Here is a 25,257-nt window from a genome sequence, read left to right on the forward strand (position 1 = left end):
ATCCGCCCCTAAAGGGTGATCCCTTAAACTTTTTAGTTGGGCAAACATCTGAAGCTGGGACATCACACGTTTCACTTACTCGACCTCACAGAACCATCTCGACCGGAGACGAGACGTGTTGGTCGAGTAAGCCGAGGTCGTTCATTGAACAGAAAGCACGGCGGCCGACTTGGCAGCTAGCCCATGTAAAAATTTATACCGACTAAAACTCGTATTCACCCTTCACTGGCATTTTGGCAAGTCGTTTTAAATCACTGTTTCTGTTTATTTCGCGTAAGTTCCACTTTACTTATATCTCATTTTTTAAATTAATACAGAAGTGTGTTTGATCTTATTTCATAACATTGCAAATCATAGCTTGTCGATTGCTTAAATTTCCCGTGCAAAGTTGGCGCGTAACCACCCTAGCTGGGCGTCCATACATGTAGCTGTCTGCACACCAAGTTGGTCTGTATTGTAAAATATTGATTGTAATTTTATATGGAAAGTTGTGTATTTCCGACACTTTCGGTAAAACCCTCCATCCATGTTCAATAACCTACTTCATTAGTCCATCTGTTCCTTGCTCTATGATTTGTCCATGTGGATCATTCACACAAGCCAGATCATAGGCAAATTGTCTGTATCCTGCTGCAAATTTTTTATTCGTTATGGCTTTTTAATTTTATGCAAAAAATAACATCAAATTTATTCAAAAATTTTTTAAACAAATTGACTGAAAAAGCATGAAAAGTGGTGGCACTTGCAAGACTGGAAAGTGTTCCGGGGGTAGCTCCAATTTGTTGCCAATAAATAAGCTGAGCTCCCTCAAGAAGCAGAGGGATTCCAGATTGGCACTATTTTATTTATACTGGTTGCCTGGGGAAAGGGGGGGGGGGCTGGCTGTCATTATGTCAATAATAAGCAATGGTCAGAGATTAAGATTTGATCAGTGTGTTTAAAATTGGTAAAACCATGTCAATTTTCAATGGTTTAGGTGACCCAATGCATAGAGCAATGCCCAGCCAATGAATTGCCGACACTCAGTAATAACACTACAGATAATTATACTCCTAGAATTATGAGATTCATTCCTCTATTGTCTCCATTAACGTGGAGTCAATATAGCCTATAAAAATAGGGGAATGAACCCCATTGTTCTAGGAGTAAGTTAGTTTAATTATTTATCGAAACAAATAAGCTGGAATTAACTCGGGCCACCTAGAATCATTGAGGTGAAACAAATGTTAAGAAAGTGCAAAACAAACCCTTTCTCTTTCTCTAGCAAGTGTACCCGGTAGTCTTTATACTTTTTGAAGTAGGAAATCGCTTGGGAGCGTGTGCTAAGAACATTAAACGTGCATCCATTGGGACCAAAGATGTCGTGTTTGAGGGTTTAGAATACATTATAAGAAACAAGATGTTAATATCATTATTAACGCTCTTCTGGTGATTAATAATTGCTTCTTATAGGTTTGTGATTGAAGTTGAATCATCATGTTCAACCGTGGGACTCGTGGTGGTAGTGCAAGGCCAGGAGGGCCACCACACAAGTCATATCACGCTGTACCTGGTAAAACTGCCTCTACTGCTGCTAACCTCTATTCTAATACACAATACATGGAAGCAATGCTGAAGAGACATCGCACAGAAGCGGAGTAAGTTGGTCTTTAGTTAGTCTTTGTCTTGGGCATATTGTGCATGGAAAACGAGGGTTTGGACAATAATAAGCCAAATCCTGAAGATGACTAGAGAAAGCTAGTTGAAATGTTGAGACCAATTAAGAAATCACTCCACAGTAGGGAAGTGTTTAATGAGAAGTCTGACTGCCAACTCCGAACAAAGATATTGACGAATAGGGAGAGCACTAGTACATTATTCCGGAGGTCTTTGGTTCAAATCCCGCTCCAGTAAATTTATCTTAGTTCAAATCAAAAAAAATAAAAATAGTATCAAAAAGGTTGTATTATTTTTGTTGATGTTTTATCTTGAACATCATCTAAGGCCGTGTCCAAAACGGCGAGTTTGGCTACAGCTACGGCTAGATCGCGCGGGTCTGCCTATTCTTCAACACTGGTAGACGCGCTGATGTAGACGTAGCTGTAGCCAAAGTCGTTGTTTCGGACACGGCCTAATTCTAAATAAACTGTACTGATTCCATCCCGACTGATTATGTGATATTTTTTGTAGGTATTTTGAGGCAGACAGTGATGAAGAAGACTCATCGAGTCGGCATTACAAGAAGAAAGAAGAAAGTGAGGACAGTGATGAAGATACGTTGGATGCATTCATGGCAGGCATTAAGGTGACCTTTTGACCTCATTGCATTATTCATGAGGGGGTGCAGGGCTGGAATTTTTGAGGAAATCCATTACATTAGACTGCAGGGCTTTGTAGCTCAATGTTGTTACTGAACCGATATATTTTACTTAACAATATCAATTTTTACTGGACCAATACTTATTTTACAAGACCAGATTCAAAATGAGTTGAGTAAGCACTATAGAGAAGATCTATCTCATTTGTCATGCTACTTCAATGCTTAACTGAATTGAAAGATATCAGATTCATTGTCAACATTTTCCACAAAGATATTACACTGTGAGGTATTACTGTTATTAGTCAATTGAAAAACACCCAGGCCACCAGGCTTGTCCGGTCGTGATTTTACTGGCCCAATGCTACAAGTATTGGTATCGGGCCTGCAATCCAGTATTAGTTTTAAACCGTTGGGGAGTGTTCAAAGGTTTCCCCTGCATAGTATTGTTATTCATTGTTGTTATGCTTTGCACTTCAGGATGACTTAGCTAAAGGAAGCAAACACAGCAACAAGAAGAATGAGAAGAAAGCTGTAAGACAAGACATTGAGGAACTTGATGACCAGGTAAGAAATGGACTAAGCAGCTATTAGCACTCTGGGCCCTATTTTATAAAGCTGCTTAGCAGAAAATACTGCTAAGCAAGTTTCAATACCAACTAAGCAGTAAGCCATATTTCTCTAAAATGTCCAAACCAAAAAGGAAATGTTTTGAGGTTGAACAAACAAAAAATGACTAGAGTGGGGTTTGAACCAATGACCTCCGAAGCAACGTACATGCGCTCTATCAACTGAGCTATCTAGCTCTATGTTGGCGGTCTCCCCAAAGAGTAATCCACACACATATAATTGTCTCTGGTTTTCATTAAAAAAAATATACACTTTTAAGTAATACATTTTGAAATGTTTTATTTTTGTCATCTCTTTTTTGTTAGGAATTATTCTTCAAGTACATGGAGGAGAACCCTAATGCAGGAGTACCGATGTACGACGCCGATGATATCTTGGATTATGATGAAGACGGCAATCCAATCATTCCTGAGAAATCAAAGTTCATTGACCCCCTTCCACCTGTCGATCACAGCGAGGTAATGGGTTGAATCCAAGAAGTTTATTCTAACAAAGATTTAAAACCGTGAGAAGACTAAATAAGTAAATAATAATATGAAAGAGTTCTTATAAAGCACACATATAACAGTTCAGTCTGTAACAGTTTCGTGAATTTCATCATTGAGTCAGACTGACAGACTTCTGGAGTGACTTTGTTCTATCTAGGTGGGGACCACTATAACCAAAGGCACCCTGACCTGCCTTATTCTCATCCCGATGAAAAGCATAGTTGTTTTGGTCAAGCAGTAATGAATCCATCAATTTCATCACAATAAAGGGGAGGCATTTTGGAGGAATTGCAGCAAGGTTCAATGTGTCAACTACAAATATTTACTCTCTGTTTATTCTTTTTTGCCCCTGTATATTCAGATCAAATACGAGTCATTTGCCAAGAACTTCTACAATGAGCATAAAGACATAGCTCAATTGAAATTTCCTGATGTGCTTGATTTGAGAAAGAAGATTGGAATTCGGGTAAGTAGTCATTCAATACAGTGTTTATTTGGACAAGGTTGCAAAGCGTTAGGACCACTGGGTAACAAGTTCCCGAGTTATAACGCTCCTTGAAAAGAAAAGTCCACATATTTTTTGTGTATATTTGATTCAAGTTAGTACAATTTCATCTTTTACTCGAAGGTGTCTGGTTTTGATCCTCCCAAACCCATCACCAGCTTCGGCCATTTTGGTTTTGATGAGCAACTCATGCACTACATCCGCAAGACAGACTACTCCAAGCCGACCCCAATCCAAGCTCAAGGAGTACCGATTGCTCTGAAAGGACGGGATATCATCGGAATCGCAAAGACAGGAAGCGGAAAGACTGCTGCATTTGTTTGGCCGCTGCTTGTACATATTATGGATCAGGTAATAATATTAATAATACTTGAGACTTGAAATGCGCTCATATCCAGCGTGCTGGGTGTTTAATCTTCAATCTTCAATCTTCAATGGTGAAATCCTTATTAAGCTATCTATAGCTATAAGGATGGTGCAGAAGTGACTTCACATGCAAAGTGCATAAGAAATCTATGAGGAAGTTAAGGCGCAGGGTAGGCAGGACTAAACAAGTGTTCCAAATATTACATTTCTATGATTAATTAGTTTGGAAAAGTGCATTTATCATTGACGTTTTTGTGTACAGGATGTTTGTAAGATCTTTACTAGGACGCAAACCACTTCGTTCTAACCTATACACGTCTGTAGTGCATGCACTATGATGACATGTGTACAGTTAACAGTAAATGTATCAAGTGTGCTGCGTTTAAAATGAGGTTCGGATAGTACAAAGAAAACGGGCCAGTTTGGTGGACTAGGAGGACTGTTGTGAAGTCTCGCATTGTAAATGTCCAAGTGAGATAAGTGGTATCTCGAGGTTGTTATTAAGTTTAAATGTTTTTTTTTGTGGCATACAGATGATGAGAAATGCTTTCTATATTTCACTGGCGAACTGATGTTCTCTTTGAGACTGTGATGCCAGTATCCCTCTGAGATGTATGCTGAGTAAAAACACCATCTTCAAATTGAAAAAAAAAAGTTTCTGCGATATCTCAAAAACACGACCACCTTTTGAATGAAATTTTCACATGAGGTTTTTTTTAATACTTCTACATAAATATATACGATTCAAGCAATCAGAAGGTTCCAAAACCCACAGGTATTTTTTGCCTTATTAAAAACACAAATTTATGGTTAAAATAGACACTCAATCCTGCAGAATATTGACACTACTTTTGGGCTTTTTTTTGTGCGTTTCTAGAGAGCAGTGAAGACAGGTGAGGGTCCTATTGGATTGATCTGTGCACCCACAAGAGAGTTAGCCCAACAGGTTTGTAGAAATATAATAGATTATAACAAAAAATTACATTATGACAAAAAGATTTGTTGATGTTAATTTTGGTTTGGGGATAAAGAATGTCGTTACATTTTACCCCGACACTGATTTTGTATGAAGCACTGTATACTCAGTACATTCCTGAGTTCCTGAGGTAAATTTGGGTGGGATTCTTACCCCTGACCTATGCCAGAGCAGGTGACTTAACACTAGACCACCAAGTCTAAAAGTTCAAATCCTATGTGCAGTACCCAGTGCTAACACATACGATTCACTGCTTCCGTTATCGCACCGATAAAACATTTGTAGCTATTGTTCAAATTTGAATCTGAGAATCGATTCCAATGTCAGACTATTTAGCTGTTCAGGATTTTTGGTGTTATCTCAAAAATGTGACCACCTTTTGAAATTGAATTTTCATACGTTAGTTTTATTAATCCGGAGGTCGTTGGTTTGAATCCAACTCTAGTCAATTCTTTGATCAACCCCAAAAATCTACATTTATATAGGATCCAAACAATCAAAACGGTTCTAAAAACCAATGCTATACTTTGCCTTTGAAATACATTCCATGTATCTGATTTGATTGGTTCTCCTTTTCTGTAAACAGATTTACGTTGAAGTGAAGAGATTTGGCAAGGCTTATAGCATCAAAGCTGTGTGCGCCTACGGAGGCGGGAACATGTGGGAACAACAGAAGGCTTGTCAAGAAGGGCCAGAGGTCATCATCTGTACACCGGTCAGTTAACCTTTAACCTCTGACCTTTTAGTTATAAAAGTGCAGTTAAACAGCAGAATACTATTTCTGGTTCCTTGGTTATTTTCAGGGATGGCAAATTTCAGACTTAAGTCTGAATTTAGACTTTTCGCCCCTGATTTTGTTTTATACGATTGTTTAATTTTGTTTTGGTTGGCAGGGTCGTTTAATTGACTTAGTGAGAAAGAAATCCACCAATCTGCAGAGAGTGACGTTCTTGGTTTTTGATGAAGCAGATCGGATGTTTGATATGGGATTTGGTAAGTGGTAGCCGAGAACCAGTTATAAACAGTATGAATCACGTATCGCCTTGGCTGGTAACCTCTACAGTTTACGTTTGTAACTTACAGGTGAAAGTTGTGTGCAAATTTTCATATTAAGATTTTGTATATTAAGTTTTAAATTATGTTTTTTTAGCATACTGATGATGAGAAATGCTTTCTATATTTCACTGGCGAACTGATGTTCTCTTTGAGACTGTGATGCCAGTTTCCCTCTGAGATGTATGCTTTAAATAAAAACACCATATTCAAATGAAAGAAAATACATACTTTAATAAGACATCTAAATTATTTTGAATTTCACCTCTCTTTCATTAGAGCCACAGGTTCGTTCAATCGCCAACCACGTACGGCCAACACGACAAAGTAAGTCAAAGTTTATTTCACAATATACTTAGGGTCATGTCAAACTCTAATTGTTTTGCTCTCATTATGTTGTTATTTTGTATTACCCTTTCACCAATGTGTGTAAGCACTGTTTACTCAGTACTTTCCTGAGTCCTGTAAAAAAAATCACAGGCATATTACTCAGGTGGGATTCGAACCCACGACCTTTGCAAATTTAGAGCAGATGTCTTGCCAACTAGAGCTAGCCCAGTAGCTAGAGGGCAGTTTGACTCCTATATTTTAACAGCAGGTACCCCAACAGTGTAATAGATGTTAAATTTGCATTGGGATAAAGAACTTGGGTGGTTGTCAAAAGAAACTTTATGTTGTCATTATGGTGTCAAAAGGAACTTAAGTAATAATAATAGTGGCTTCTTATATGTGCTCATATTTAACATACAATTTTTTCCTGCAAGGTATGCAGGACTATGTTTGAACTATGAGATGTACTCCTTTTACTTAGCACCATGTAATGGTTTACAAGGTGCTGTGGCGCAATATGCAGCCAATCAAATCAGGAACACAAGGGGCGAAACCCCTTCTCTTAAGAACTCTTTAGTTTTCCTCATTTGGATGCGGAAAACATTATGAAGTTCATGTTTTTTTATTTACATCTTAAGCGTTATTGTTCAGTGCAACATTCCGCAAGAAGGTTGAGCGACTTGCTAGAGACATCTTGACTGATCCAATCAGAGTGGTTCAAGGAGATGCGGGAGAGGTTAGTACTTCTTATTCTCAAGACAACTTCTTGTAATGTGAGGGTTGAAGTTTCCATAAGTGTGTGTGCAAATATGTGAACATTTATGTCGTTACTCTTAACAGAGTTATGCACCATTGCACACCTTTAAGAAGGTTTTTGTTATTAAGTTTAAATGATGTTATTTGTTAGCATACGGATGATGAGAAATGCTTTCTTTATTTCACTGGCGAACTGATGTTCTCTTTGAGACTGTGATGCCAGTATCCCTCTGAGATGTATGCTTTAAATAAAAACACCATCTTCGAATGAAAAGAAAGACATCTTACAATAAGACATCTAAATTATTTCTACTTCACTTTCTGTCATCAGAAATTAAAGTATAATATTGTCATAATTACAGGGTTCTGCCCACAGTGGTCGGTGCCAGAAAACCTGCCCGACACTTAAGAATCCCCAACCACCACTGGAAGAATTTTCCTCCGTTTCCGATCACAACACATTTTCAAAATTTTGAAACCTAAATTTTCAAAAAGTTTTCAACAAAATGTAAAATTGGGTATTTACCAGTAAAAATAGTATCCAAAGCCATTCATTTTGAGCACTTCTTTGGTTTGAGTCTATTTTATATGATCTACCGTGTAACTGATCCATCTCGCAATGGTTTCCAGGGAAACATTGTTCGACCACTAAAGGAATCCTTGGCAGAACCCGAGTTGTTGAATTGAATTGAATTGAATATTATATTTTGATTCCTTCAGGCCAATGAAGATGTGACCCAGATTGTTGAGGTGTTTCTTGATAAGGACACAGACAAGAGATGGAACTGGTTGACCACTCATCTGGTTCGATTCACCACTATTGGTAGTGTGCTTATCTTTGTCACCAAGAAACTCAACGCGGAAGAGTTAGCCATCAGTCTTAAACAGCAAGACTTTTCAGGTTGGTCAAAAGTGTTATTTTCACAAAGAAAATTCTTGTTAGGGTCGAAACCTCAGGCCATTAACTAATTTTTGCAAATAAAGTTTCAATAAATGTTTTCAATAATTTGTCTTGAAAATTATTACATTTATTATACATGAGGAAGATACAACTTCTTTGTGCAAAGAACCCCATAGAGAGAATTTTTACTCAAATTAACAGCAAATCTTATAAATAGTCATGAAGTTGTCGTGGCCTTTCTCTCTCCTTTGTTTTGTTGTGGTGTTGAAAATATTGATGTAGCCACTGGGTTTTGTTAATCTTAGATAATAGACTCCGATAATCTCCGAGTGTACCAGGTAACATTGTACTCGTCTTTTTTTCTTTCTTTTTTTCCGTTGGTTACTCTTTAAGAAAGTGTTTATGAATAGAAGAGCTCAATAAATCTAATTATTATTATTTTGCTTTGATAGTTGGCTTGTTACATGGTGACATGGATCAGAGTGGAAGGAACAGCGTCATCACAGAATTCAAGAGGAAAATCATTCCTATAATGGTAGCAACAGACGTAGCAGGTATGTCTCGCAATCTGGAGAAATTAATGTCAGTTATTTCTAAATGGGTGATTGTGAGGCCAAAGACTCTCAGAAAAGTAACTTAATCACTATACTAGGCAAGAATTCCATTAAGTGAAGACAAGGAAGGAGGTTTCAGTTTTAGATATAGGAGGAAAACCCCAGAGAATTATTTTACGGAAAACCCATGCAGTCGGATATTGGCTGAAAACTTAAATTCAGTGCCCCCGGGCTGGATTTGAACCGGGGTCCTAGAGGTGGACAGGAAGGTAAAGAAAGGTGCAACTACGCCAACCCGATCACCACCCACAAGTCTTGAAAAACCTCTTTTGGAAACAAACACAATAATTAGTATTTTTAAACTTTCTTTTAAAAAAATAATTTGTACATTTTTCAACATATGGAAACTTTTGTTAAACTCGCTATCCATGACAAAGTTCACTGGTGATACTAACGGTTGCTGGTCAAACTAATAATCACCATGGTCTTATTTGACCCTCACAGCTCGCGGTCTGGACATCCCATCGGTCAAGACTGTGGTCAACTATGATGTTGCTCGTGACATTGACACTCATACTCACCGGATTGGACGGACAGGCAGAGCAGGTAAACTCATGAGTTACATTCATACAAGTGTGTTAACTGTATTTATTGTCAAGTTTTAAGTTGAGAAGTTTCTTACATTTTGTCTTAAAGAAAGATAGTTAGATCTTCTTAATTCTCTCACATCTTGTTACTTTCTTGACAACATCATTACCTGCATCTTACTTTATAGGAGAGAAGGGTACAGCCTACACCCTGGTTACTGCTAAGGATACTTATTTTGCTGGTGATTTGGTGCGTAATCTTGAAGGAGCAAGCCAGAACGTTTCAAAGTCTCTGCTGGATCTTGCTATGCAGGTAAACTCATCTTCCAGACTTTAACTGTTCCCCTCTCATTGGTTGCATTGCGTGTTACTCAAACTTCTGAAAATTTGTTTCATGATAATCTGCCATTGATGACCATCCTTTTTACTCATTCTGACTGATTTAATAAAGACAATCATCAACAACAAAAACTTCACTAAATTCCACAACTGAAGATGACCAGTAGATTTCTTCTTCTTGCATTTGTCAAGAACAAAACTTGTTAGATTTCCTGAGTACTGTGAAGCAGCCACTCTCTAGTGGCCTCGTCCACTTCCATCAGCCCGGGGATGCTATTTGGTGGTTTAAACAGGAGACAGGTTATGATGACATGATCTGATGTTTGCTCCGCTGCACCACACTCACAAGCTGGACTTAAGGCCTAGCCCCATCTGAACATCATTGCATTGAAACGTCTGACTACAAGATGTCAAAAGTTCCTAATGTAATCCAAAATTCTCCCCCCAACCAATCTTCCTCCATAGAACACAAGATTCCGGAAAACCCGCAACATCCACGGCTCAAAGGGCAAGCGTGACGGCGCAGGTCTCGGCTTCAAAGATAAGTCCAGAAATAGAGAAAGACCAGGGCTTGGAGGTGGAGAATCGTCAGCTGGTCCAAGTCGTAAAGCTTTGGGCCCTTTAGGAGGAGGGTTTGGTGCGGATGACCCAGAGGATGAGTCACAGATGAATCGTCTGGAGTCGATGAGGAACACTTTCAAGGTTGGTTTATACCTTTACTTATAAACAAGGAAGATAGTAGTAGGACTAAAAGTGAAGTAAACCTTTGGTATTTGGAACCATTTAATTGTTTAAGACCGATATAAATGTAGATGTACACAACAAACCTTAAATCTGAAAATTTCATTTCAAAAGGTGGTTACGTTTTTAAATATTGGCAAAAATCCCTTGGAGGAACAGTCCCTTATAAGAATACACAATCTGAGAAGCATTACGCCCTCTCCGATTCAATTTTTTGGGGCAAAACAATCTTGTACACAACCACATTACTTTGGAGCGAGATGTTTATCAAAATGCTATATATTGATTGTGGAAGTCGCCCTGTGATGATGAAACTAGATAGTCTCAGTATAAATGCCAGTTTAAGACGGAAAGATTAACAAGTTTCTTAATTCCTCCCCCAGTCCCAGTATCAGAGACACTTCCAGAAGGCAAGTTCCTCATCCTCATCCAAAACTTTCTCAACGGAGAACACCGGCCACTACGCTATGCCACCCAAGAACCCAGCAACCGCCAGCACTCACGCTAGCCTCGCTAACAGCGGGATAAGCTTAAAAGCTCCTGGCTTAATCAGCATCGCCAGTGGCTTCGTCAAACAGGACGCTACCGATCCCAAACCAGCACCAATCATCAAACCGCCGATGGAGATACAAACACCAAGCAGGCAGTCCAAGTGGGACATTGGTAAACCTCACGCTCCGGAGAGTAAAACTAACACTGAGGGCGCTGTGCGGAAGACCGGACGATGGGACAGTACCCCTCGGACAGAAAGCACAGATACCACACCCTCACTTTATGACAGTACAGATCCGGTTGCATCTGTCATGAAACCACCAAGCAATGTGGATAGTCATGGCTATTGGCAGCTTGGTAGTGGGAGTAAAGGACAGTCATCGGCACAAACACCAAATAGTATGAGTGTGGAGGAGATGTCAAACAAAAGAGCTCATGATCTTGAACAATTAGTCGCAGAAAAACCCAAAAAGCGCAGAAGTCGGTGGGACATATAGACTCTTCTTGTATCTATTCTCTACCCATGGTTAAAAGTTGAATTGCTTTACAAGTCTTTGTACATAATAAAATGCTGCAAGCATTTTGGTTGGGTTTCCTATTTGCTACATTGATACTGCTGATGATTAACACATTAAGGCACCAGTCTATATTACTAATAGCCTCATTTTGGTCACAGTCACAAGCCTGACATTTCATCCTTGAAAGGCAAAACCATTTTTAGCTTGAAAATGGCACTTCCATGTCTATGGGAAACGTGAAGAGGCACTCAGCTGAAGACCAGGGGCCAATTTCACAAAGCTGTTACGCTAAGCAAAGCATTAGTCGGGCACCAGTTACGTTAATGCAAACTTTACAGAATTTTGGCTGGTAACCCTGTTTCTGTTTTTAAGGCAGTTTCTGTTAAGCTAGATTGTCTGTGCTTAGCAAGTCGTTATGCTTACAGGCTTTATAGACTCAGGCCAAGGATCAACAAGGCCATAACCTATGTGACCTCAATGTAAATGTTTGTTATTAAACCTCCCCGTGTGGTAAAGGTGTTTCAAACTTGAATATCTTTTATGGTCCTTAAAGTTTGCTCTTTATTCAATCTCAGTAATATTACTCTATGTACATAGTGACTTGACCTAAATCAATTAGCCACTTACAGATGGTTATGATCATTTGACCTGTTTTTAGAAGTGTAGGGCTACGCTAGCCTACTACAGGTTTGAAATAATACACCATGGTTGCATCTAGCGCAGGTCTAGACTGGGCCCTTATCTTGTAAGTATTAGTTTTACAGTATCAGAGATATCAGTGCATACAACTTGCATGTATCAACCATGTAATGATGTTTTATAATGTAAGCGTTATCAACGGTACATGTACCATGTGACCTTTAATATATTGACGCATGCTTGAGACCACTCCGGCATAATTCATGAGCCTCGAAGTGCAACATCAGATGTTCAGGCTAGTACAGGTCATAATAAGACACTGAGAATGTAAACTCATCCATTAAATTAAATAAGAAAATGCAAATCAAACTGGATAGTTAGTCCATAATCATATCGGAAACATTCAACTAGTTTTATAGTCAGAATGGTTCATTTTATTTAATTTGTTCTGTTAAGGGTCATGGGATATCTACACTATGCTTTATACTGCTGTAAAAATAATAAAATGCAGCAGGAAGTTCATCTTGCTTGTAAAATAATTATTAATTGTCCTACTTTCTGATCATTGCATTATGAAACGCTACACAAAATATATCAGGTGCAAATAGGACTAGAGTCCGTTCTGACTCGATGTTAGCATTCAGTATGCACAAAAACAGATTCAGTCTCAATATTATTTTAATATTGCTATGCAAAATTACCAGAAAAAAAGTTTCCTCGACAATGGACATCCTAGTAAATTAAGCGCCTTGGGAGAAAGAAATAGTCCACATTGGGTCCAAACATGTATTGGCATTCCTCCAATCTTATCCCTATCCAAGAGATGTGTTCACTGCTGAATGACTATGGAAACTATTACAAATCCATTCATCGCCCTGAGCCATTGCTCTGTACGTGCTCCATAGTTTTATCATTAATCCTACGTAATCAGTGAAGTGTGTGAATGGTTTTGAATAGCGAGACCTTCGTGAGACAGTGGGCTCTATAATCGACCTGTGACATCAAATGTTTTCAAAAGAGCCACAGAGCCTGGACTTCCTGCAGGCACGATTTGTACACAGCTCAATGGAAGAAAAATAAAATCATGGAGATTGCACTGTCTTAAATTCTTATCAACTTTTGATATGGTGAAAGGGGGCACATCTCAAAACTTGTCTAGCTTTAACTTTCATAACTCATGGATTTATGTGGAAATTATGACACTAAATGTCAACTTTCCCATATGACCGGTGCAGTATCTTGCCTTCCAAAAAAGCCAAAGAATGTACAAGGTCACACTTATTGTAAACAAAGGTCACATGGTCAATCCCTGTGTATGTATCTTTTTACAAAAGATACTGCCCGATTTTGCTTACTGTTGAGTATTTCCAGCATTTAGGACAACACTTGCCTCGTATCTGAGCTCAGTCACCCATCGAGTGTCAGCTGTTGCTAAGGGATGAACCTGTGTAAACAAAATAAGTATCCAGTGATTTAATTAAGGTAGCATTGAATTGAAGTTGCTTCAGATATGTTTAATGACGGTACAAGTTAGTACCAAGTGCTAACTTAATAATATTAATAATAATAATAATATTAATATTAATAATACCAGCCTCTATGCCCAGAGATTAAATATATAATAAGTAGGGCAGATGGCCTTAGCTTGTGATTCAAACCGGACCTTCTTCAGAGACATAAACAAGTACAAACAATTTACAAATACATATCCTTTTATAGAAAAAAGAGGGGAATGGGATTAAGGGAAGGGATAGCAATTTATGAAGAAAAAAAGTAGACTAAAAAAGCGAGTCTTTAAAAATGAATAAGTTAGAATCAGGTATTACCAAATACATATTTCAAGTAATAGACATTTAAGCAATGAATGGATGGCAAGACAAAATGAAAACTTAGTGTGAAAATGCAACACCAGTTCACACTAAAAACTTTTGCTCAACAAATTTCTGCTTAGCACATTTTAGCAGGAAACCAGTCACCAATTGTACATGTAACATGGTATTTTGGCTGGTAACCTATTTCTGGTAACCCAATATTGCAAATAAGAAGTTGATAATCACAAACATTAAATAAAATCACATATAAACAATAAAATATATAATGTTCGAAGGCAAGACAAAACCATCAACAATGTTACAAAATGAACATTAAGAACATAAAAATACATATTCATACAAATCAAAATGCATATTCAGTGACATTCCAAAATTAATATTCATCAACATTCTAAATACATATTAAGTGACATCACAAAATAAATATTCATTAACATTTCAATTACATATACAGTGACATACAAATTCCTCAGGAGCATTTTCAAAAGGAATATCATGAGCATTACAAAATAATACTCGCGAGAAAATAGAAACAGCTGTTGCACACTGCTTACTAACAAAAAAGACCCAAGGTATACAATGTACATGTCCATGTAATAAATAGTGGCTCCACGTTTCCACTCTAGCAGAGACTTTTGGAGTCTTTCTGCAGAGGTTAAATGACAACAATGATTTTCATTGACATTTCTTTAGGACTCAATCAGGACAACTTACCAAGACACTTTGGACAGCTTTGTTGACGCAGTCCGACATCTTTACAAACACTGACGCCATTGTCTGTGTCTGCAAGAGTCTGATCAACACCATGGCAACACCCTGGATGTGATTAAGATCACACAAATCTATGGAGCACAAAAACAAAGAAAGTCAATATTGACTAAGCTGAACCCTAGATGGTTAGGCAATCACAAATGTCAATGGAGTGATTTTAGGCTGGGTCCAAATTGGCATCTACAGCTACAGCTAGGACTGTTGATAAGGGTGTTCCTAAGGATGTCTTATACTTCAATGCATAATAAAGTGGTATTTAGTTGTAGCCATAGACACATCCACCTATTCCTAAACCATACAACCATTATCTGATTAGGCAGCACCAAAGCAAACAAAATTAAAATCATCAACATTGGAGAGCTATGTAATAATTATAATTTGGTTTTTACCCTTACACCGATGAGTACTAAGCTGTACTAAGCTGTAAAATCACAGGCAAATCACTCGGGTGGGGTCACTCGGGTGGGGTTCGAAACCCCTTTGCACAACCTTTGCATTTTATTAGATAATAATGTTACTAGATCTTTGGCCAGTGGCAACAAAGTCTAGGAACTAGATGTACCTTTACTGGTCGAGTGAATCCGTTCCATAACAGCAACAAAAATCTTCTCAGACTTGACGAAGAGACCAACAGTCTCTGCCCACATGACCTCCAACCAACCGCCATCTTTATATGACCCAGCGTGACCAGCGGCGGCCATGTACAGGGTTGCTAAGCAACAATCTGTTAGTTTGTGGACAGTTTCTTGAACCCAGATGGTGTCTGCTGTGATGAGGTTGTTAGCAGTGTAGAGTACTGCATGAGCAGTCTGGTACGGGATCATAGAATAATGATTCTGTGAAAGAAAAAGAAAACAAATTATCCTTGTACTCTATTTAATTTTTGCAAAAAACTAAAAAAGTTAATAGCCTGGCGTTGTGACCTTGCAGAGTCTTTCTCGAAGGCCCATTAGAACACACATAAACAGGTATATAAGTGTAACATGAGCAGTCAAGTAGAAATACATTAATTAAAAAAAGTGTCAGAAAGTACATAGAAAAAAGCTAGGGGTAAACAAAATATATTCAACTTTACAAATGTAGTTGACATTCTCCTTTTATACAAATGACTTATCTTTTAATTTAGGTACACAAAGAACTCACCAAAAGATCTGTGAAAACTGCTAGTACTACATCAAACATCTGCTGCTTACTGGAGATAAGATTGTAGCTCAGACAAACACTCTGTCAACAAACAAAAATAAAATATTTACGGGTACTCGAGAGAACTCTGCAAATTTCATGGCAATGCTAAAGACTGCTTAGCAAATCTCTGAGTTAATTATTTTTGAGCAGGAAACCAGGCAGAGATATTACATTATCAAGTTGTTCTTGACTGGTTACCAAGCGCTTTTAATGGAAAGGTTCTGTGGCATAAGCTCCTTTTATCTCTAGTTGTTTCCCACAAGGCATCTTAATCTAGGCAATTTCCTGTTTTTTATTTTGGTTCAAATAATAGTAATAATTACTAGTTAATACGTCCTTTCATTTGAAGATGGTGTTTTTATTTAAAGCATACATCTCAGAGGGATGCTGGCATCAGCGTCTCAAAGAGAACATCAGTTCGCCAGTGAAATATAGAAAGCATTTCTCATCATCGGTATGCTTATAAAACACCCATTTAACTTAATAACAAAAACCTTCTTAAAGCTTTATAAAATCCTGTTTAATTGTAATTAACAATCATAAACTTTATAGGTTTACCAACCTAGACATAACTGATGCATACTGTTTAATAACAAATAGTTCTTAAAGACCTGCTTGAACGAAAATGTCAAGTCGTGAACTTTGCTGAATTCCACTTAAAATGTTTTTGATGAATAAGGAAATCGAGTCATATGATTATAAATAGGTTTCAATTGTGTAAAAAAACAATCATTTTGTATGCCCTTGTCCAGAGCTTTTCTGCGAGATTTGCGAAAAGCCCTGTTACGTAATCACTCTCAAAACGTCATAAGTAGATAAAGCCGCTGTGTTGCAGCGTGGATGTATAACAAAGCAAACTCCCACAAATGACGTCAGCGGCATTGTCCTTTGACGCCCGCTCTCAACGGCAGAAGTGTTTTTAGTTTTTCAAAAAACCTTTAGGTAGGGGCCTGATTTTTTATTCGATAATAACGAAAAGTTCAGAAGTGTACACATATCAAAATTACATTAAAATGGTGAACAAGTGCATTATAACCAAGTAAAAATACCATTTCTGTTGAAAACATTCCGCTCAGGTAGCTGTTTAATAACTAGTTCTTATAAAGCGCATTTTACAATAACTCATCAATGCGCTTTACATAAGTGCCCTGATCATAGGGCCAATAGCATCCCTTTAATGTTTCTCAGCTCCCTGGGGAGTACGCAGCGACTGCCATGGCGCTAGTGACTTTTTCAAACACAATATCAACCTCTACCCTCGCAGGTACCCATTTATACCCCTGGGTGAAGAGAAACAATTATAGTTTAAGCATCTTGCTCAAGGGCACAAGTGTACAAATGCTCTTGTAAACTCTTCTTTGTTCAACCAAAAATTATTTAAAATTTACCCAGGCAGTTTCCTTTGTGGTTTGTTTGTTAATTGACCCCTGATAAAGTGAACTGAAAGTGTCAACATTTACCTTGACAATAGTTAAATGTCGCTGACGTTGATTCTCATCTTGAGAAATTAGTCTCATCGATGTCATGCCTTCTGGAAGATGTCTCGCTGTCTCTTCAGTTTCTTGACATTTCTTCTCATGAAGAATCTTCAGGTCTGCTTGGGAACATCCTAAAGATTAATCAAAGGTTGCTAGGATTATTCACAAGTTTTCCTTCTGAAATTCCCCACAGTACAAAAACAAACGCGCAGTGTTTTTGACCGTGTGAGGGCGCTATCATGTTTGTATCTCTCGGCATCTCTTCAGGTCCTCGACATTTCCTCTCATGAAGAGTCTTCAGGTCTGCTTTGGAACATCCTAAAGATTAATCAAAGGTTGCTAGGATTATTCACAAGTTTTCCTTCTGAAATTCCCCACAGTACAAAAACAAATGCGCAGTGTTTTTGACCGTGTGAGGGCGCTATCATGTTTGTATCTCTTGCCATCTCTTCAGTTTCTTTACATTTCCTCTCATGAAGAATCTTCAGGTCCGCTTTGAAACCTCCTAAAGATTAATCAAGGTTGCTGGGAATATTCCAGAGTTTTTCTTTTTAGAATTTTCCCACATAAATTTAAAAACACAAATATACCCTTTGTGCTTCGGAATCAAAAATAATAACTTTGCTAAACCCTTACTTTACCCTTGCAAAATAAACTATGTGATGCCAACAATATCATTGCAAAATAGCATTAGCTGGTGTGTTTACTAAGCATACATCTCAGAGGGAAACTGGCATCACAGTCTCAAAGAGAACATCAGTTCGCCAGTGAAATATAGAAAGCATTTCTCATCATCGGTATGCTAAAAAAAACGTCACTTAAACTTAACAACGAAAACATACTGTAATTAACAATCAGAAACTTTATAGGTTATCAACCAAGGCATCTGATTCCCACAAACCATACCCAATGCTCTGTTTAACAATTGTGACGCAAGGAAATCTGCTTTGCCTTCGCAATTTGCATGAAGGATCAACCAGGTTTTATCTTTACTCCGATATTATAAGCACTGCATACTAACAGCTCACCTTTTGAAACAGAGTTAATTGTTACAATCTATTAAATGAACCTAAATATTTATTTTTTAATTCTTTCTCTTACCGATTGACAAAGAGCAGAGAAAGCTGATGAAGTCTGATAACCTGAACGGCAAATCTCTCACTGTCTCATTGCAAAGATTCACATCAAGAAAGCTGGAAGAAGGAGAAAAAATAATCCATCAATAATCAGTGTTCATCCTTAGTAGTGGTCCGCTAGCCAAATAATAATAATAATAATATTTCAAATTTATCTTGCGCCCCTTACATACAAAAATATCAAAGGCATGTTAAAAAGCACAGAGTTAAAGAAAAGACAAAGAAAAGAGACTGGTCACCAGGCAAGTGCCCAAACAAAAGTATGGGGATACGTCTGTCCCGCCAACAGAGAACTAATAGTTATTTTTATATAGGCATATCCCTGCTGGCGTCGATAATAATTTGATCTTTTCAGTTAAAACACCAGAGGACTAGTCAGAGGCCTTTCTCACAACCTAGGCTTGGGCTCCGGTTCATGATCAAGGCTCCGTGTACGCGCTGCTCCAAAATGCAGGTTAAAGGTCAAGCTGAGTGCACAGCACGCAGAGCCTGAACCTGAGCAGGAGCCTAAGGTTGTACAGTTTTGAAAAAGCATCCCTATTCTATTGCATTTGAAATATAAACTCTTAAAAGAAAGCTATTGTACTAGTGAAATGGCAAGCTAACTAGATAAGCTGGCATGTTTAAGGTTAAGAAAAAAACACTGGTAATATCAATCAATATTATCAGCATTTCAAAATATAGTTTTAATAATTGGCATTTTGATTTTGTTCTCATGACAAAGTTATTAAGAAAAACATTTTTATAAAGTCAAACAACCAATTTGTGAAAAAGTTATCTAAAATTGAATATATTTCTTTTCAAATACCTTGTTGATATAATGTTGATGAGGTACCCAACATTCCTAGCGCTGACTCTGTTGTCATGGCAACACTTTGCTAATGACCTCAAGGTCACAAGGTCAAGGGGGTCAGCATGGTGAATGAGGTGAATGATGGCTAATTGAAGGTGCTCAGGGAAAAGGAGGAAAATACCAGAATCCGGATCTGAAAAACAATTTTGATGTCTTTTCAATCCACAAATATTCAAAATTTGAGGAAATTATTCACAATAGACGAGGATGACTAAAATTACATACCAACAAACTGAGAGATGTTGTTCCTAATGCATAGCAACGCTTCAGGCTGATTTCTAGACGCTCGATTAAGAAGGATTTCCAAGGCATGCTGGGAAGTTTCAATCCTCTGATTACGAAGCTCCAATAAGAGCTTTGGAAGACTCTGCAGCAAATCATGACCTATTAACCTATGGAACCAGCAAAGGTCAAAGGTTAAACTTTTTTTTAAAGTAAAAAAGTTGCAGGTTTTGATTATTACTTAAACATTGACAAACAGATTACATATTCCTTGTCGAATTACAATGTCAGTCATTCGGGTCACAATATCTTCTACAATTCACAAAGGAATAATTTAGTAGTAACAAAGAAATGGCAGTAATAAAATAACTTGATATGAAAAAATAAAAGATAAAGTTAATTTAAACAATTCCGTAATTTATAAAATGCAAAATACAAAAAGACGTAATTTGATTAATACTTTAACACTGACAAACAGATTACATTAAAACGTCAGTTATTCACATAAAAAAAACCTGTCACATCTACAATAATTTAGTCACAACAGAGCATTGGCAGTTATAAAATATATTGATATGAACAGAATAAAAGATGGTCTGTATCACCAATTATTTTAAAAAATACTTTTACAAAAAGATAAAATTGTCTCACTTTGCTACTTCCGAGGCGTTTTCATGGAACGTCAACTCATCAAGACAAATTAACGCCTCACATTTGTTTCGAGACAGTGGGTGGCAATTTGTGTACAATGTTAAAGCACCCTGTAACAGATCTTTCACACTTCCTGAAAATAACAAGCAAAAACAAAGATGAAAATTACAGTATTTTGAGTAAATATGGATTATGTGCTTAACAACTGGCGAGTATTAAACTAAGAAGACCACCACCTTTCATTTGGGAGTACTTTGGCAAGTCTATGTACATTACTTTAATTTAAAACCCCTTGCACAAAGCGCAACGCACTCACAAGCGCCTAAAGGAATTGACAAATGATGAAAATGGTAGACGCGCATTGTTCAGAGGGTGCATTCCACGTTTCGCAAGAATTTTAACTTGTGTGAGACTTTGACAAATCTTAGCAAAACACTTGACAAAAAAGATGTGATTTACCTTTACCAGGGAGGACTTTGACAAGTCTCTTCACAACGCTCAGCAGACTTTTCATATTCTCCATGGAGAGATCATTTCCTTCTAGAGATGTCTCCAAGACGTAAACCATGATCTTCCGTAACCAAGCATTCTCGATACTACTCTTGTTCATAAAGTAGGACATAATCTCACAGGCAGCTAGGTTGAGATTTACCATGGAGACAGATGTACCAACCTTCCCAGACTTCTTCGTTTGAAGCAGTGCATTGTGGGAGGTGTAGGGGAAGCAGGTTAGAAGGTGGTTGATGAATTTCTTCTGGTAGAGTTTTTGTAATTTTACCATGCACTGTAAGGAAGAAAAGATTATCAATTATGAATAAAAAAGTTAGCTCTCGCTAATCAGGAAGAAAACATTTTCAATTTTGAATCACAAAGTTGTAAAATCATATAATTCAAACTTTTGATGATAGACTGTTCAAATACTTGCAACGTGATAGCTTTAGGATCGTGATTATGGGATTAATAATATTAATTTATTTGTTTATACATGTTCAATACTCACACTAAAGTCCTGTTTTTGCTCGCATATACTCAGCATCCATCGCCATAGCAACTGTATGACAGCTAAGACTCCATCCAGTATCTCTATGGCAACTCCATTAAGCTGACACACTGCTTGCTGGTGAGACTTGGGAGAGACTTCCATCCAGCATTGAAGGAGAAGAGGCACCAAGGAATGGATGAATCCTAGAAGGTTCTCTGGCTTAGAGAAGTCATCGGCCGATGTAGCTGAGGACGGAGCTCTGCGATTGATCAAATAAAAGTACAATTTATTAAATTAATTGCATCAGGGGACAGGGGTAAGAGACAAATATGATTTGGAGTTGCTCTGTTTTGGTCAACACATGTGGGGTTACTCTACATTTTTAGATAAGATTGGTAGGGATAAGAACTAGCTAATAGGAAACTTGCGGGTACAACCATTTGTAAAATCTCTTTTGTTAGAGTGTTGGCTAAACTCTGCTCATCTTCAGGAACACGAGCAGAGTATACTGTTTAAAACATCAAGACCACACCGGCTCTTTTCAGAGCCAACACTCTCACAAAAGAGATTTAAAACATGGTTGTACCAACAACTTTACTTTTTATAGTAAACTCTTTTCTTATTGTTCATGCAAATCTTCCGACACCACTTAAGATTGGCAGAATTTACCTCAAGACAAATTCCTCTTGGTTCATATAAACCCTTGTACAAGGGGCAAAGATTGGTGCATAAGTTTCCTGCCCATCGTTCACCATCACAGTCGACTCTGTTCCGTCGACACCTGTTGTCTTGTTACTATGGTAATGGGAATGCATCATGTAATGCTGCTCAAGCAATGCTGACAGGAACTGTCTTAGCCTCATCAGCACCTTGAAGATAAAATCACAAAAACTCAGATTAGTGACGAGTAAAATGTAGCAGCCACGTTTCATAAAGGTATTTTTTTAGATACTTTATTTTTTTACATAATAATCAATCACTGTAAAACTGCTGAATTACAATGATGCAAAAATTAGTCAATGTAAATGGCCTGATGTTTTGACCATAGCAGAGTCTTTCTTGAAGGCTTAATGACAACACAACAGACATAAACAGGTAAGTAAGTGTTATATAAGCAGTGAAGTAGAAATACATCAATAGAGAGAGAGAGTTAGAAAGCATGCGGAAAAAAACAAATTCTGAATTACAATGATATTAACAGGATAAAAAGATGATACAAAATTCAAAACAAAATCATCGCATACAAAAGATAAAAAGTCATACAAAGTGCCCCCACGTAAGTTTGAAATAACCAATAGTGTCCAGTGCCTTTAAACACAGCTGGCTAGCCTGTTAGACTAGTTAAGAAAACAAGTAGCACAAGACGGGAATATTATTCTACTAAAGGCCGAGTCACACTGCAGTGATAACGAAAATTGATACTGATCACGACGCAAAGAGAACAAATTCTATTGGTTGAATTGCTCTGTGCAGAATGCCTGCAGGCTCATTCAACCACTAGAATACAGTCTCTTTGCATAGTGATCGTTATCGTTTTCGTTATTGCTGCAATGTTACTCTGCCTTTAAGAGTCTTACTTTCTGTCTCCAATAATGGCTTGAGATCTTACTGCCAGGTTTGATTGTCAGTTTATTCTCAGTCTCTCCATCATTCTCTGCCCAACCAAACGTCTTCTTCTTCTGCTGAGAAATCTGCTGAACGAAGATGGTAAGAAGCTGTCGGCTCTGAGCTGTGAGAAGTCTTGGGTAGAACTGGAGTATGAGATCTAAGACGGCCAAGGAGTCCATTTGAATGTCTTCTTGGATGTGAGTCATTGCACATGAGAGATGAGCGCTGAGAATAGGGAAGAACGGAGCGATGGAGTCATTGGGCGTGGCTTGAAGAACAAGCTGTAATAGGGAGATACCTAGAAGAAGATCAAGACACAAATCAAGAAACTTAATATATGGTTATTGTAAAAAAAACAATATTCGGATAAATCCAGTTGAGAAAAATAACTTACAATTTAAAGGATTTGGGTACTTTTTGAAACACAAAACACAATGTCCACAGATTTACATTAAACTTACACAGTTTGAATATAGTGATAGTAGAAAGGTTCCCTTAAGATGTTAATTGCTGTAATAATCTATTTGATCTCAGTCTAATAATTAGTGTCCTTGAACATGGCACTTTATCATAATTGCTACTCTCCACCCAGGAGTACAAATGGGTACCAGCGATAGCTGGGGAGTAATCTGCGATGGGTTAGCATCCTGTCCAGGGGGAATAGAAATATTCTCAGCCGTTTTATACCAAGAAAACCAGAAATAAACACAGGCCTGATGAGCCATATTGCCTCGGAACAGATTACTAAGAATGGATTTTGAGGTCCATGAGAGTTTAAACTTTTCAATGCAATGAATTTTCAATGCAATGAATTTTCAACCCTTTAGGTGGGGGTGTTTGGTATTAAATGGAGTGGCATTAGTATGATGATATCATGGGCTGGCTATAAACAAACCACTTTTCAGTGAATGCTATTACTGGAGTCCTGCCGTCTTTTGAACATTGGGATTTACCTGCTCTGCGTACTGCATCTTCTTTGTCCGTCATCAGAACAGACAAACTATCAATAAGTAAAGGCAAATGTTGAGACATCAGCGCTGGATAAGAAGATAGAAGCTCCTTCATTCCGGTTATTGACGATTGACGAATCGTTCCATTGTAATGATTGAGATGACATACAAGATCCTAAAACAATAAACAATCAATAAATTGGTTATTGATTATAAACTTTTCATCAACAATTGCAGTAATTGAGAGAGTGGATTACTGACGATGGTAAAAACACTCAAAATGTTGCTTTGCCAGGAATATCTCACGAGTCATAGCCTATAGATAGTACTGACATGTGTCAATATGATTTTTTAGGAATACAATTACTAATAATACTAGCCATGTGAAATGTTACTAAATTAGCGAATTACAATCAATGTATAAAATTAACAAGTACTTCACATTGTGATGGACTCATGGAGGACTACCCTCTCGCATCCAATTATTAATTTTCAATTTGTATTAATGTTTTTTTTTTTTTTATTTATTTGTATTTAGGCCTATTTATACATTTTATTTTATTTTTATTCATTTTTTTATTTATATATATTTGTTATTCTTTTTTGGGGGGGGCGGGGTTACTTCTACCATAACCATGCGTCTTTTTTCTACAAAAGGCTTTGGCCCATTTTTTCATGCTGCTAAGTTTTTTTTAACTTCTTTAATTTTAATAATAATACTATACTCCTAGTCCTAGTTTTAGCAGAGACTTACGTGAATATTTTGTTTCCTCTGCGTAGTGGGTTCATCTTGAGGGCCAGATTTCAGCTGTTCTCGTAAATGAATGGCCTGAGATTTGAAAGTTGTTTCAGTGAAGTTCTCAGCTTGTGGTTTCTTTTTGCCGACTTTCAATTTGACCTTCTGGAAATCTTTTCTCTTCTCCTTGTTCTTCCGGCCACTTTTGCCCATTTTGTTTAAAGTCAAATCAACAACTGACCGTGACTTGGTTGTTAATTACACGTGAACTGTTCGACTCAGCAGCAGCTCAACTCTGACACACTGCTGTTGAACTCGGGAGTTGGCGAATGCCTGGTATTCGACCGCTGGTTTCTTGTTTTGCAATAAAAAATAAAACCCACGTGTCTGATACTTTACTGCAGCTGTTGTTCAGGAACAAGACCTATACAACCAGACTATGGCCCTTTTCAAAACTACGGTTTCAACTTTGGATTCGGATTCAGGCTCCGTCCTCTTGTCTGAAGCCCAGGCCCCTCTCTACTGAGCGTGTAGGCACAGCATGCACGTGATGCGCGCCCATCTCAAAACAACCGCGGGGCCAAGCTAGCCTGAGCTGAATACAAAACCGAAGCCGTGGTTTCGCAAAGGGCCGATTGCAGCATAGGTGGCGCTATAATAATATGTCTACACAGTAGGCCAA

General features: G+C 37.8%; 2 protein-coding genes across 2 annotated transcripts; one reads left to right on the forward strand and one right to left on the reverse strand.

The window, feature by feature from the left end:
* The first annotated feature begins 149 nt into the window (after window positions 1-149).
* On the forward strand, window positions 150-13,499 carry LOC139948790 (ATP-dependent RNA helicase DDX42-like). Its single transcript, XM_071947119.1, has 18 exons — window positions 150-273; window positions 1,453-1,637; window positions 2,170-2,284; window positions 2,777-2,863; window positions 3,232-3,384; window positions 3,776-3,880; window positions 4,043-4,270; window positions 5,163-5,231; window positions 5,848-5,976; window positions 6,155-6,254; window positions 6,594-6,641; window positions 7,283-7,380; window positions 8,121-8,301; window positions 8,754-8,855; window positions 9,360-9,461; window positions 9,631-9,755; window positions 10,247-10,483; window positions 10,906-13,499. Exons 2-18 carry the CDS (start codon window positions 1,477-1,479, stop codon window positions 11,509-11,511), a joined length of 2,646 nt encoding a protein of 881 aa, XP_071803220.1. The 5' UTR covers window positions 150-273; window positions 1,453-1,476; the 3' UTR covers window positions 11,512-13,499.
* LOC139948789 (testis-expressed protein 10-like) lies at window positions 13,477-24,889 on the reverse strand. Its single transcript, XM_071947117.1, has 15 exons — window positions 24,594-24,889; window positions 23,843-24,014; window positions 22,859-23,187; window positions 21,951-22,150; window positions 21,300-21,540; window positions 20,759-21,083; window positions 20,300-20,432; window positions 19,652-19,818; window positions 19,382-19,559; window positions 18,539-18,630; window positions 17,420-17,568; window positions 15,918-15,998; window positions 15,337-15,610; window positions 14,718-14,845; window positions 13,477-13,615 (listed from the first exon to the last, which is right to left on the reverse strand). The coding sequence occupies exons 1-15, from the start codon at window positions 24,786-24,788 to the stop codon at window positions 13,523-13,525; spliced, it is 2,757 nt and encodes a 918-aa protein (XP_071803218.1). The 5' UTR covers window positions 24,789-24,889; the 3' UTR covers window positions 13,477-13,522.
* Window positions 24,890-25,257: the final 368 nt, after the last annotated feature.

Source organism: Asterias amurensis, chromosome 16 (assembly GCF_032118995.1).
Source record: "Asterias amurensis chromosome 16, ASM3211899v1".
Lineage (NCBI taxonomy): Eukaryota > Metazoa > Echinodermata > Asteroidea > Forcipulatida > Asteriidae > Asterias > Asterias amurensis.